We start from the raw sequence: 12,964 nt of genomic DNA on the forward strand, positions 1-12,964 counted from the left end.
AATACAGCTCTGGAAAAAATTTCAGTGAAATGGCTGAAATAACCTCAAATACCTCAAATAATGCAAAAAAAACTATTTGGTGGAATAAGCCTGGTTTTTAATCACAGTTTTCATGCATCTTGGCATGTTCTCCTCCACCAGTCTTACACACTGATTTTGGATAACTTTTTTTGCCACTACTGGTGCAAAAATTCAAGCAGTTCCGCTCTGTTTGATGGCTTGTGATCATCCATCTTCCTCTTGATTATATTTCAAAGGTTTTCCATTTGGTAAAATTAGGGGAAATATCGTTATTAAGTGGTCTCTTATTTTTTTTCCAGAGCTGTATGTGTTTAAGACTGAGGTTTTGTTTGAAAAGCTTTTAAATGTTGGCACCCAACAAATGACAAATGTTGATAAGCATCATCAATCACACTAAGAAAGATAAAACACATGTACTTGTAGTCTGGCAAGGCAAAAAAACAGGTCATATGTTTTTGTACAGAGCTTATGCTCAGCTGACATCCTGATGAGTGCCAGTTTCACCATTAGGTTTTTGATCATCTTTCTGAATGCAGTTTAAAAGTTCAGGATACTTTAGTTAAAAAGTTATTTTAAAATTAAAACATATCAATACATTCTACCTTCTACTGGTCAGGTTTTCTGCCTATGGTTTCATGATGCAAAGTTTATCCACGATGCATAAATGAATGAATTAACTTTCTCTCTTTCTCTCTGTATGTTTGCAGGTGTTTACACGGTATGGGAAGTGTTACATGTTCAATGCAGCCGAAGAGGGGAAGACTCTACGAACCACAATGAAGGGAGGAACCGGCAACGGCCTGGAGATAATGCTGGACATTCAGCAAGACGAGTACCTGCCGGTGTGGGGGGAGACAGGTACACTTAAACACACACTCAGCACATACAGGGGTTGACAATGAAACTGAAACACCTGTTTTTTTTAGTGTGGGAGGTTTCATGGCTAATTTGGAGCAGCCTGGTGGGAAATCTTCATTAATTGCACATTGCACCAGTAAGAGCAGAGTGTGAAGGTTCAATTAGCAGGGTAATAGCCCAAAATATTGTTTTGCTCAAAATAATGCAATGCACACAACATTATTGGTGAAATACTGTTGTGACATAAGTTCAGAAAAGGACAAATTGTTGGTGCACGTCTTGCTGGCGCATCTGTGACCAAGACGGCAAGTCAGTATCCAGGGTAATGTCAGCATACCACCAAAAAGGACCAACCACATCCAACAGGATTAACTGTGGACGCAAGAGGAAGCTGTCTGAAAGGAATGTTCGGGTGCTAAGCCGGATTGTATCCAAAAAATATAAAACCACGGCTGATCAAATCACGGCAGAATTTAATGTGCACCTTAACTCTCCTGTTTCCACCAGAACTGTCCGTCAGGACAATAAATTATTGTGCTCTAAAATCAGGTTTTTCAGTTCCATTGTCCAAAGGAATCATTTGGAATTGCATGCCTGCATAAAATTGCATTAAATACAACATTTTTAACATAATAGCAGGCTTACCAACAAAGCATAAACAGTACATTGTTCTGAGCCGTGCTATTCTAATCATACATTTATTTCAGCAATGCTATTCTAGGTACATATTTAGCTGTCTACCTACCTCAGTAGTGCTACAGTATTCCTATACAGTATGTTTAACAGTGCAAATCTTTTTAAAGCAATGTCCCTCAACAGTGCAATGTTAAAGTCTTAAATTACCTCAGTAGTGCTACTCAAGTCACATGTGAGTGGGAAACTTTTACAGAGAAACAAACAGATCATAAAGCTCATAACTTTTATCTAGGAAACAGCAAGTTTATGAAGTGATAATAAACTACAAACTACACACAAAATTTGATAAGTGATTCTGAACACTCCAGTTTATACAATTAGCATGTAAAAATGAACTTAAACCTGCGGGAGGAGGGGAAGAATGAATCATATCATTCATCTTTTGGTATAAATCATTTCGAATTTTCATTTATTTGGCCGAACACTAAAAGTAGTAGTGTTGCCATATTGGTCCAAGTATTTTTGATTGACAAATATTCATTGCATCCCTATTAAGATTCTTTAAAGGTGACAGCAGTGTATAAATGAAGTAGCCACTCCCATCTCAGTCATTTATACTGAAACATCTCATCCTGTGCAAACTTTTTACTGATTTCCCAAGGTAAAAATACTTCTCTCCACTTACCCAGATACAGCTAGTGCCCCCCAAACAGGGCTTTAGAGTGCAGAACGTTTAGGCCGTCTAATCTTCACAACCTCAGGCCTGTTTGTTCAGCCCAGGCAAGGCAGAGTGTTAAACATTCTCACTGTTAGCATTCTCCTTCACACTCCCACAGGCTCCTTATTAAAGCAGTGAGAAGCTCTGTCAAATGTTTTCAGTGTGACGTCCTCCTCCCGAGACCCTTAAAGAGAGTAAAGAGTACCTCATTACTTCACTAAGATCGCTTTACTGCTCCAACACTCCTCCACAGGGATCACCTTGTCCTTTTGATAGGGTCCTGCATGGCTAGGCTTCAGTGTGGAGATGCTGCAGGACAGCTAATATGAAGAAAAACTACTGAGATTTTAAAGTGAAATAAAAAAAAAATATGTGCTACCATTATCTGTACAAACGTTTGTGGATATCCCTTCTAAGAAATGGATACTGGAAATGGAACTACTTTTTGAATCTATTGCTGACAGAGATATGCAAATGCACACACACAAATACAGTTCTTTTTTATTCTCTTCTCTTTACTTAATGAGTTCTTTCTTCACCTTTTTTGTTTTTAAAACCCTTTCTTCGCTTCTCTTCTCTTAATGAGTCCTTTTTTCAGTTATCTTTTTCTCTCTTTAGTGCCCTTTTTTCTCTTCTCTTTTCTTCTTCTCTTCTCTTAATGAGTCCTTTTTTTCTTTTCTCTTTTTTTTCTTATTGAGTCTTTTCTTCTCTTTATGAATGAGTCCTTTTTTCTCTTCTCTTTAGAGTGCTTTCTTCTTTTCTCTTCTTTTTTTCTTATTGAGTCTTTTCTTCTCTTTATTAATGAGTCCTTTCTTCTGTCTTCTCTTTTTACTTCTTTTCTTCACCTTTTTGTCTTTAGAGCCCTTTTTTCACTTCTCTTTTCTTTTTCTCTTAATTAGTCCTTTTTTCTGTTCTCTTTACTTCTCTTTAGTGCCCTTTCTTCTCTTCTCTTTTCTTCTCTTCTTTTTAGAGTGCTTTTTTCTTTTCTCTTCTTTTTCTTATTGAGTCTTTTATTCTCTTTATTAGTGAGTCCTTTCTTCTCTTCTCTTTACTTAATGAGTTCTTTCTTCACCTTTTTGTCTTTAGAGCCCTTTCTTCGCTTCTCTTTTTCTTTTCTTCTTTATTCTTCTCTTCTCTTTTCTTAATTAGTCCTTTTCTGTTCTCTTTCTTTAGTGCCCTTTCTTCTCTTCTCTTTTCTTAATAAGTTCTTTCTTTTCTTAATAAGTCCTTTCTTCTCTTTTCTTCTTTTTAGAGTCCTTTCTTCTTTCCTCTCCTGTTTTCTTCTCTTCTCTTAATGAGTCCTTTCTTTTCTTCTGTTCTCTCTTCTTCTCTTCAGTGTCCTTTCTTTTTTCCGCTTATAGCCCTTTCTTCTTTTCTCTTCTTTTTTCTTAGTTGATCCTTTCTTCTCTTATATTAATGAGTCCTTTTTTTCTTCTTCTCTCTTAATTCAGCCTTTCTTCTCTTCTGTTCTCTTTTCTGCTCTTTAAAGTCCTTTCTTCTCTTTTCTTCTTTTTAGAGCCCTTTCTTCACTTTTGAACCCGTATTTTCTCTTCTTTTTTCTTAATGAGTCCTTTCTTCTCTTTCCTTTAGAGCCATTTCCTCTTTTATCTTTTTTTCTTAATGAGTTATTTTTTCTTGTCTCTTCTCGTTATAAATATTTCCTTCTCTTCTTTTATCTTTATAAATCTTTTCTTTCTTTTCTCCTTTGTTTTCTTCTTTTTTTAATTAGTCCTTTCAACTTTTCTCTTCTCATCTCTTCCTGTCTTTTCTCTTTATGAATGCTTTCTTCTCTTCTCTTTTTTATTAAAGTGATTGACTGACATTGGAACAGACATTTTCATACATCTACTTATCAAAAACCTAATTCCTTCAAATTTAGCCTCAACTTTTTGGTGTCTGTATTTTTCTTCTTTAATTTAGTTCTGGAGCTATAAGCTAATTCAGACAGTAAGATTACTGTGTGGCTACAGTGGGATGTTTAGGCGTACATACAGTTAGTATGAGGCTAATTGGTGCACATCTTCCAACTCCTTCCATTCTGTGCCAAGCTGCTACTTTAACATCTCAGGAATTAAAAGACTAAGCTGAGTGTGGTTCAGCAGCACAGCGAACGCTGAGAGAGAATCCAGGCTTTATCAGAGTTTAGCTGCTTCCAGCACAGCCGACAAATCCTGCAGGTTAAGCCACTCCAGACTAGCAGCAGCCTGAGCAGCACAGCACAGCCAGCCATTCAGCTGAGCCTCATATAACCCTGAGACCCTGTTTCACTGCTGACACATCTCTCTTCTCTTCTCCTGTCTTCTCCTAATTTCTCCTCCTCTCTTAATGGGTCCTTTTTTCTCTTCTGTTCTCTTTTCTTCTGTTTAGAGTCCTTTCTTCTCATCTTTTTTCTTCTCTTCTCCTCATTTATATTCTCTTTCCCTTACTTCTCCTCTCTTTTCTTCTCTTCTCCTCGCTTCTACCCTCTTCTTTTCTCTTTATTTCTTCTCTCTTCTCTTCTCCTCTCCTCTTCTTCTCACTTCTCCTCTCTTCTCTACTCCTTATTTCTTCTCTCTTTTTCTCACATATCTTCTCTTCTTCTCTCCTCACTTCTCATCTGTTCTCCTTTCTTCTCTTCATCTTTATGAATTTCTTTTATATATATTTTTTATTCCTGCCTCTTGACTCTTTATCTTTGCTCCTCTTCACTCCTTTCTTATCTATTTTCTCAATTTTCTTATCTTGTCGTACACCACTAAATACACATATCCTCTCTTCTCTCCTTATTTCTCTATTCTTCCCTTCTTCTCTTCTCCTTTCTTCTTCTCATTTTTCTATCCTTCTCTTCTCTTCTTCTATCCTCTCTTCCCTTCTTCCATCATCTCCTCTCCTCCATTCTCTTATCTCTTTTCTCTTCTTCTTTTCATCTCAGTGCTTTTTTTCTAATATGTTTTCTCTGCTCTTCCTTACTTCTATACTCCTGTTCTTCTCATTTTTCTGATCTTGTCTTAACTCCTCTCCTCTTCTTTTATCCTGTTTTCTCCAATCTACTCTTCTCTTCTCAACTCCTTCCTTCCCTTTTTTTCTCCTCTTATCTCAGCTTTTCTCTTTTTGACTTTCATCTCTACCAATCCTGTTTAACTCTTTTTGACTTCAAAACTTCTCTTCTCACCTCAACTCCTTCTTCTCTTGTCTTATCTTCTCCTCTGCCCTTAAATCGTTTACTTCCCTCTTATCTTCTCTTCACATATATATCTTATTCTGTTCTCTTTTATTTTCCTTTCTTCATTTCTTTTCTCTTCTGCCCTTGACGCCTTTACTTCCTTGACTCTTTTATTTTCCTCGTAACTTTCTTTCTTCTCTCTTTTGCTATCTTCTCTCCTTTTGTCTCTTCTTTTCTTCTCTCTTATCTTCTCTCCTTTTGTCTCTTCTTTTCTTCTCTCTTTTGCTATCTTCTCTCCTTTTGTCTCTTCTTTTCTTCTCTCTTATCTTCTCTCCTTTTGTCTCTTCTTTTCTTCTCTCTTTTGCTATCTTCTCTCCTTTTGTCTCTTCTTTTCTTCTCTCTTATCTTCTCTCCTTTTGTCTCTTCTTTTCTTCTCTCTTTTGCTATCTTCTCTCCTTTTGTCTTTTCTTTTCTTCTCTTATTTGCTATCTTCTCTCCTTTTGTCTCTTCTTTTCTTCTCTCTTTTGCTATCTTCTCTCCTTTTGTCTCTTCTTTTCTTCTCTCTGCTCTTCACTTGCCTTCCTGACTCCTTTCTTCTCATCTTTCTTTCTTCTCTTCAATCCTGTTTGTTTTTTTAGATCTCTTCTCCTTTTCTTACTTCTTAAATTCAGTTTTCTCTTTTTTTTTGTTACTCTAAAATTCTCTTTTCTTCATTCTCTGCTTTTTTTCTATAAACTGTTTTATCTATCTACTGCTGGTTGAGAATAGATTCTGTTAAGATTAGGACTTTTCTCTGTTTCTGAATTAGTGCTGGTATAGGACCAGCTTTTATTGTTCATATTCTGAAATGCAGCACATAGCATTGCTTACAGATGAGTTACAGTATTAGATTTAGCTTTTCTGAAACAGGTACAGGGAGTCCGGTCATTCCGCTCCTCAGCCTGCCTCACCATTATCTACACAAAGCACCTGGTCACCCCCCAACACCCCTCACTTCCCACCACAGCGCTGCTACAACACCTTATTTCAGAGAAAAGAGAGGGAGAGAAAGAGTAAATTGGTGCGAGAGTGAAAGTGTGTGCATGCATAAGCATCGTTTCCACCCAGAGAATCCCTGACAGGTGGCAGAGCCGAGGTCAGAACAATCTCTTCCTCTGATAAATAACACTGAAAATATGCCTGAGATTTACACAATCTTCTGCTGAATGTTTCTGCATATTATCCAGCCAGCTATTCCAGACTGGTCTGAAGGATGATGGATGAAGCGGCGGTTGGTTTGGAGAGATGAGTGTAAAGAAGATCACACGTGTGTTAATGTGTGCAGAGAACAGAGGAGCAGCGGAAACTCAGCGCTGACTGTCATTATCCATCACTGAAACAATTCAAAAAAATATCTATACCATTTCTCTTTTCTTCTTCTCTCAGCTCTTCTTTTGTTTTCTTATCTTCTCAGCTCTTCTCTTCTCTATTCATCTCTTCTCAGCTCTTCTCGCCTTCTTCTCTTCGTTACTCTTCTCTTGTCTTCTCCTCTCTGCTCAGCTCATCTTGTCCTCTACTCTCCTCTCTTCTCTTCTTAGCTTCTTTCTTGTCTTTTCTCTTTTCAGTTTTTCTCGTCTTCTTCTCTACTTTACTTATCTCTTCTCTTATCAGCTCCTCCCTTGACTTCTTCTCTCCTCTCTTCTCTTTTCTACTCATCTATTTTTTTTTCTCTCTCTTCTCTACTCAGCTCTTCTTGTCTTCCTTTTTTAACTTATCTCTTCTCTTTTATTAGCTCTTCTCTTGTCTTCTCCTCTCTTCTCAGCTCACCCTCTTCTTCTTTCCTCTACTCATTGCTTGTTTTCTTCTCTCCTCTTTTCTCTATTCATTTTTTCTCAGGTTTTCTCTTGTCTTATTCTCTACTCTCTTCTTAACTCAGCCTTTCTCCTCTCTTTTCTTCTCTTCTCTTCTCTGTTCCTCTTATCTCATCTTACTCTTACCTTCTTTTCTGTTCTTTTCGTATCTCTTTTCTATTTGGCTATTCTGAACTCCTCCCGTGTCCTGTGTTTTCATCCATTTTCTTCAAGCCTTTTTTTAGTTTTCTTTTCACTGTTCATTCCTTCTCTTTTTTAGTTTCTGATCTCTTTTGCTCCGTTCTCTTCTGTTTTTTACTTATCTCTTCTCTTTGCGTCTCTTGTTATCTCTGCTTTTCTTTTCGTTATCATCTCTGTTTGTATCTTCTCTGCTTTTCTCTTTGCGTTTCTACTCTTGCTCTCTCTTTTCTTCTCAGATTTTCTCTTCTCTTGCCTTCTTGTCTTTTCTTTTTCTAGATTTTAACTTTTCATCTCTTCTCATCTCAGTTATTTCTTTTCAATGATCTTGATTTTTCCTCCATTTACTTTTCATCTCTTCTCTCCTCATAACTCTCTTTTCTTTTCTAGTCATTTCTTTTCTTCTCTTACCACGGCTTTTGTCATTATTTTCTTCTCCTCTCTTCTTTCTCCTTTTCTTGACTTTTATTTTCTCATCAATCTTTTTCTCATTAGCTTTTTATATTTCTTATATATTATTGTCTCTGTTCTCTTCTTTACAGTTCTTTACTTTTCCCTTTTTCCTCATGGGATTTATTCTTCTATTCTTATTTTGTCATTTTTTCAGATTCACTCTTTTTTCCTGCCTTCTCGTATTCACAACTGGACCCTTTCTCCTCACTGTTTTTTGCTTTTCTTTTCAAATCTTCTCATCCTGTCTTCTGGTAATTTTTTCTCTCTGTTTTTATTTGTGTCTTGTCTCTTCTGTTCTTGTCTACGTTATTTTCTTCTTGTTTGGTTTGTTGTTATCGTCTAGTTTCTGTTGCTTTCTCTTCATTTTGTCTTCTCACCTCAATTCTGAAACTCTCTTCGCACTGCTTCAACTAAGCCACAGATAGATTGCTTCGAAACCGCAGAAAACACACTCTGTTTTTCTTCTAATGCTTTATTTTCTAGTGCAAGCTGCGTGGACTGTTTTGTATCATCTGTACCAGCTAACAGCTAATCCTTTTTGCTAGCTGAAAAAAAAAAATCACTTCATCTACTGGCTCTGCAGATACGGACAATGTTATACACATATTGGATCCATTTACACAAAAAAAAAACACTTTGCACACTCGGACCCACAACTGGCTCAGTCAATAGGGGACTTCAAAACACATGTTCCAGCTCATCAAACTGCTGCGGACTGAGCATCATTCCTTTTGTTCCTTTCATCATGCCTTATTTACTCTCTCTGGGTGTGTGTGTTTGTGTGTGTGTGTCTATGTGCCTATTTGTGTATTTGTGTGTTCGTATAGCTTCATGTTTAGAGGAAAAGAGGTTTAAAGGGCAGTACAGTACCAGTCAAAAGGTTTGGCACACCTTAAATTCATCCAAAGTCATCCAAACAATGAAAAACATATCCAATTATTCAGTTAACAAAAAAAGTGTTAAACCAGAATATGTTTTTATATTTTACATTCCTCGAAGTAGCACCTCTTGCTGTTTTGCACATCTTGGCTGGATTTATTTTCTCAGTCAGCTTTATGAGGAAGAATGAATGAATACCTGCAATGGTATTCAGTTAACAGCTGTGCTGAATTTGACAAGAGTTAATTACTTGAATTTCCTGCCTCTTAATGTGTTTGAGAGCATCAGTTGTAAAGTTGTAAAGCGGTAGAGTTGGTATACAGTGAATAGCCCTATTTGAGTAATGTTCTAATCCATATTATAAAACAATGAAACATGTCAAGATCCTGAAAGTATCCTCAAGTGCAGTCACAAAGACCATCAATAACGAGATGATGAAACTGGCTCTTATCAGGACCGCCGCAAGAAAAGGAAGAGCAAGACAACCTCTGTTGCACAGGATAGGTTCATCATAGTAATCAGCCTCAGAAACCGCAAGTTAGCATCACCCCAGATAAGAAGATCTAAATGCCCAATGTCCAACATTGTCCAAACATTTGACTGGTACTGTATATGAATTCTTCTTTTTTTAAATCATAAATCAATTCATTTTAAGGCCTTGCATGTTTTGGTATGTATCCTGTTTAACATTTATCCTAGTCTTGTAATAAAAGCCTCTTTTTTGACTTCTGTCCAGACTTGACACTATTATATGGTTTATGCTCTAAAAATATAAGCAAATACACATAAAAACACTCAGAATTCACAAAATAACCCAAGGATTTAGGTTATTTTCATGTTTGTGTTATTTGAGACCTTTCTGAACGTGAAACTTAATTCAGTTCCCTGTGCAGTTGAATCCTTCACCTTATCTCACTTGCAGTTTAAAATAGAAAGCACAAAATCAATCAAGCAAACTTGATTGGAAAAGTTGAGAAAAGGATGGTTGAAGTTTTGAAATAAAGCTTTCCGCCGACTGTATCTTCAGCAGATGTTCCTCTGAGCTGCTACAACAGGGACCCAAGTGTTAAGAGTTTATCAGAAAAATGCTGATATTGGAACTCTGCTGCAGGTCACGGAGTTAATGCATTCATTTCTGCAAACTTTGATTTGAGGAATTTGTTTGAGAGTGTGAGAGAGAGAGTGTGTGTGTGTGTGTAGGTGAAGCGTAAAAACTGAAAACGAGGCAGGCTTTAGATGTGTGTGAAGAAGCCAGAGCTGGAGAGAGCTTCTTCTGATGCTCCTCGATTCCAAATTCCTTGGAGTTCCGCTTCTAAAGTTTCACTCAGTTCTCGCTCAACTGATACACGACACACCTGAGATGAAGAGTGAGAGAGGATGAAAGAGAAAGGGACCTCTCTCTTTGTTTTTTCTCCGATTCCGCTCTGCATTTTTACATTTTATCCTTTAGGAATTTTCCGGTCCGTTAGAGCAGCAATTACACGCTTTAGGACGTTGAAATCTAAAGCGCTGCCACTATGATCGGAAAACTGTTGGTTTGAATCCTGGTCATGCAGCTTGCCATCAGCTGTCGGAGCCCTGAGAGAGCACAATTGGCCTTGCTCTCTCTTTGGGTGGGTAGATGACATTCTTGTCCCTCATCACTCCTAGGGTGATGTCGAGCAGCACAGGCATCTGTGAGCTGATGTATAGGAACCAAGTCGTGCTAGCTACTCAGCAACGCTGCATCAGCAGCAGTTCAAAAAGGGGTGGTGGCTGACTTCACCTGTGTTGGAGGAGGCATGTGCTAGTCTTCACCCTCCTGGTGTTGTGGCATCACTAGTGATGGGGGGGACATACAGCTGAGTAGCACCTGAATGGGTGGGACTATCAGCCTAGCTCAATTTAGGGAGAAAATTAAAAATAAATGTTAAAACAACACAAAATTACGCAATTTAGTCCTGTATCTCTTTCTCTGCATACTTTATTGTCCCCCTTTCACCCTGTTCCTTTAGTGGTCAGGAACCCACAGGAGAATCAGGTTATCAGGTTATCTTTAGCAGTAGATGCCGTGGATCAGTGTCTTCATGAGGGAGAGTCACCTGGAATAGTTTTCTCAGCTTCTTGAAGGACTTTCTGGAGGTGCTGAACAATAGTTGCTGCTTTACCGTAGCACCATAAATCTCCAGCTCAACCTAAATCACCATCTCAATTGGATTTAGGTCAGAAGACTGTGGAGGACTTGGACTTGTGTGAAAATCGGATGTTTTAGATCATATTTACGCAGAAATAGAAAATTTTAAAGTGTTCCAAACTTTCAATCACCACTGTATATATCGTCTATGTAAAGCAAGTTATTCCTATATGATACTTAAAGAAAACAGAAACTGAAACGGCTGAAATATTGGAAAAAAATACTGTATTGTGGTCAGTCAGCAGATGCACCTGTTTTTTTTTTGTTGTTTTTTTTTTCATTTTCTAACATAATCATCATAATCATCATCATCAAGGTCATCATCATCATCATCCCCATTGCCATGGTGTCATGGTGCGTAGCGAATGGAGAGAGCACTCTTCTATTTTAGACTCCCCACAGGAGCTCACCCTCCTCCATAGCAACAAATGCTATGTTCTGTCTTTGTCTTAGTATGATTACACAGTTTTCCACTCATCACGAATGCAGTCAATCATATGACTCACGTTTGATGTTAGCTTCTTTATTTTCTGAACTGAAGCCTTTGAGCTAAAGAAGCTACCAAGTAATTACAAAAAACAATGCATGGGAAATCAATAGTTATCACTCAAATCCTTACACACCTGGGGGTGGAAATAGGAGGTGGGGATTTAAAAGAGCCAATAGCTGTCAGAAGGGAGGTCTCCGAAAAAAAAAACGATGCATTGATTTGGGCCTATGGCCTTTGGATAGAGATTTCTAAGCAAATTATAGTTACTATTAACAACTGTAGTCTAGATTGTGACCAGTTAATGTTCGGAGGAGGACTTGAAACTAATGAAATAGTTAGGGGTCTTAAATCAAATAATTAGGACCAGTTATATTAATGTAGAAATGCCCTAATCGTATAAATGACAGATCAAATGAAAGTGATTAAGACTTTATTAGGACATTATTAGGACTAAGTGTATTCAAGACAAGTTCTCAGAACAAGTCATTTAGTGATTAGGACCAATAACAGTCTGGGGGAGGTCTCCAATCAAATGATTAGGACCAGTTGTAGCCGGAGGGATGTGTAAGTGGTACAAATTACAGTGATCTGGACCCACAGACCACTGAAGTCGTGTGTCATACTGTAGTCCTTGTATGGCTTCCGTGTCTAAGCGTTTTTTTCCCTATGAGGAAAGTGAATAGGGTTTTCAAAAAGGCCTCTATCACATTCTGTGGTAAATAAATATGTTCAGAACCCTGTATGTTTTATTCTGTGTACATTTTACTCCTGAACATCACTGGATCCTCTGGATTAAGAGATAGTTTAGGAGTCTTAATAAGAAAAATGATAGCTTTGAGCTAATGCTACAGCGCAGCAGCAGAGATGGGCAGGGGGACTTTTTTCGGCGCAACACCAGCGAACTCCGGCTGTAAGTTTACAGCATATTACACACAGCTAATCCAATATGTTTAGGCCTAGATGTTTGGTGTTTCTGGCTCAATGTTTTAGTACATTAAGGCACATTAAGATTTGTCCTTACAAAATCACACATTAAGCCTTTTTACATTTTACATACATACAGTGTTTAGACGCTATGGTTCTTCAGTTAGCTAGATTAGCTCTGTGGTTCTGGAGAAACTTGGTCCTGCTAGTTTTCCTGTTGTATCACTCAGCTCTCCTCAGCGAGGGCAGATAGTTAGTTAATTAATTAGTTAGTTGTTAGATGTTTATTTGAATCAGGTGTGTTGTAATTAGTATAAACTTGAACTGAACCTCTTGGACACGGTACCCCAAATTTGGTCATAAACAACATGGCGCCGAATACAAAATGACGACATGACTTCAGTGGTCTATTGCAATCAGTTACGGGAGGTTTTCGGTCAAACAGCAGTGATTAGGACTTATTGTAGTCAGCGGGAGGTCTTAGTAGGACCAGGTGTAGTCAAAAGGAGTTCTCAGAACAAATGAGGCAGTGATTAGGACCAATCACATCCAGAATGAAGTCTTCACAATAGTTTCACTCAAACACAGCTGGGAACTGAGTTCTCACGATAAATAATGCAGTGACTAAGACCAGTCACAGTCA

General features: G+C 37.8%; 1 protein-coding gene across 2 annotated transcripts in view; it reads left to right on the forward strand.

Annotated features, from left to right (window-relative positions):
- Positions 1-12,964, forward strand: part of LOC103044531 (acid-sensing ion channel 2) — a 317,128-nt gene that overhangs the window by 234,370 nt on the left and 69,794 nt on the right. For both annotated transcript variants that reach the window (XM_049468103.1, XM_049468102.1), the window contains exon 2: positions 729-879. In XM_049468103.1, the coding sequence (XP_049324060.1) occupies positions 729-879 (151 nt within the window). The remainder of the gene's footprint in view (positions 1-728; positions 880-12,964) is intronic.

Source organism: Astyanax mexicanus, chromosome 19, assembly GCF_023375975.1.
Source record: "Astyanax mexicanus isolate ESR-SI-001 chromosome 19, AstMex3_surface, whole genome shotgun sequence".
NCBI lineage: Eukaryota > Metazoa > Chordata > Actinopteri > Characiformes > Acestrorhamphidae > Astyanax > Astyanax mexicanus.